Below are 1,292 nucleotides of genomic sequence, written 5' to 3'. Positions count from 1 at the left end.
TAAGTTAAGAGATTGTAATGCTGAATCTTTTATTTTTACACTTAAGATATTCCTAATTGTTAATTACATCTATGAAAAAAGCTATGATTTAGCTATGCTTCTGACTTATTAAATATCCAAAATGATACTGGAGAAAAATAAAGAGGTTTTCATTTGTATTGAAATATGAAATTAATCCAAGCAGGGATGTACCTGCCCCATAGAAATACCAATACTAAACAAGGATTAGTCAATGACACATTAGGTGAGGTATATTTATGCTGCTTTGGTTAGTATGAACATGAAATTAGTTAAAACTGTGCTAAGGAAAAAGAGAAACTGTTGTTAGAAGCCTTTTCAGATTAGTAAGATAAGTATAATCCTTCCACTTAACTTGTATTCCTCATAGTCCCATTAGTCCATTCAAAAGACCAAATTATGAATAAAGTTCTAATTTACATCACCAATTTTTCCAACAAATACAATACCTTTCAACTGCACTTGTATATGTTTACATACAATAAAGGTAATAAGTCAATTACATCAGTAAGATGCAATCTATGTTCCCTTAAACTTCCAATAATTCATTAGACACCTACATGCAGGACTTAGATACCCATCTACATATACAGTACAGGATATTTTAAAGTGCACATATATATATAAAAGCCTCCATATACACATACAAATACCTGCAAAAAACAGGAGACAAATGTCATCTACATATCCATTCACCTCAAAGTTTGGAAGGGAAAAAGGCCTAAGTGTGTGCATGAATAAAGTCTTTTCAGCATTTTACAGCAAGAGGTAATGCAGCTTATGTAACCTGTATACCAGAGAATACCCCCACAAAAGAAAAGATATGTCAATTTACTGTCTGTGGCGTCCACACCCCTGGTGGAAGACGAGGTGCGTTGCGGTCCACCTAAATAAGAAATAAAATAAAACCTGATAACTTTTCTGGTTCATTCTTTAACACAAAAAAAAATTGTTCCACAGATGAACAGGAAAATGTGACCAACTTGTTTTATGAGGTTGGTGCAAAGGTGTATCTGTGAGACATCTATGGAAGGAAAATAAAACTCCCGTCCAACTCTTGGACTGCTTCTACATTTCAAACTCAAATACATATTTACTAATCTGGTACATACACACTCTCATTCACTCAGATCAACTCATCGGTTCTCTCTCTCTGACACTCCAATTTCCTAAAGACTCGAATGTCTATTTGATGATAGATGATGTTTGTGAATCCTTCATTACAAGACCACTGGACCAAAAGGAGGAATCTTCAACCAAAAACTGCTGGATTA

The 1,292-nt window shown here is 34.0% G+C and overlaps 1 protein-coding gene and 1 pseudogene across 1 annotated transcript in view; both read right to left on the bottom strand.

The window, feature by feature from the left end:
• Positions 1 to 1,292, bottom strand: part of LOC119588224 (adenylyl cyclase-associated protein 1-like) — a 34,814-nt gene that overhangs the window by 2,624 nt on the left and 30,898 nt on the right. The window contains exon 4 of the mRNA XM_037936925.1: positions 854 to 904. Within this exon, the coding sequence (XP_037792853.1) occupies positions 854 to 904 (51 nt within the window). The remainder of the gene's footprint in view (positions 1 to 853; positions 905 to 1,292) is intronic.
• Positions 1 to 1,292, bottom strand: part of LOC119588225 — a 48,411-nt pseudogene that overhangs the window by 41,014 nt on the left and 6,105 nt on the right.

This window comes from Penaeus monodon, chromosome 23, assembly GCF_015228065.2.
Source record: "Penaeus monodon isolate SGIC_2016 chromosome 23, NSTDA_Pmon_1, whole genome shotgun sequence".
NCBI lineage: Eukaryota > Metazoa > Arthropoda > Malacostraca > Decapoda > Penaeidae > Penaeus > Penaeus monodon.
The sequence above is the reverse complement of the archived record's forward strand: the minus strand, read 5'-3'. Positions and strand labels throughout refer to the sequence as shown.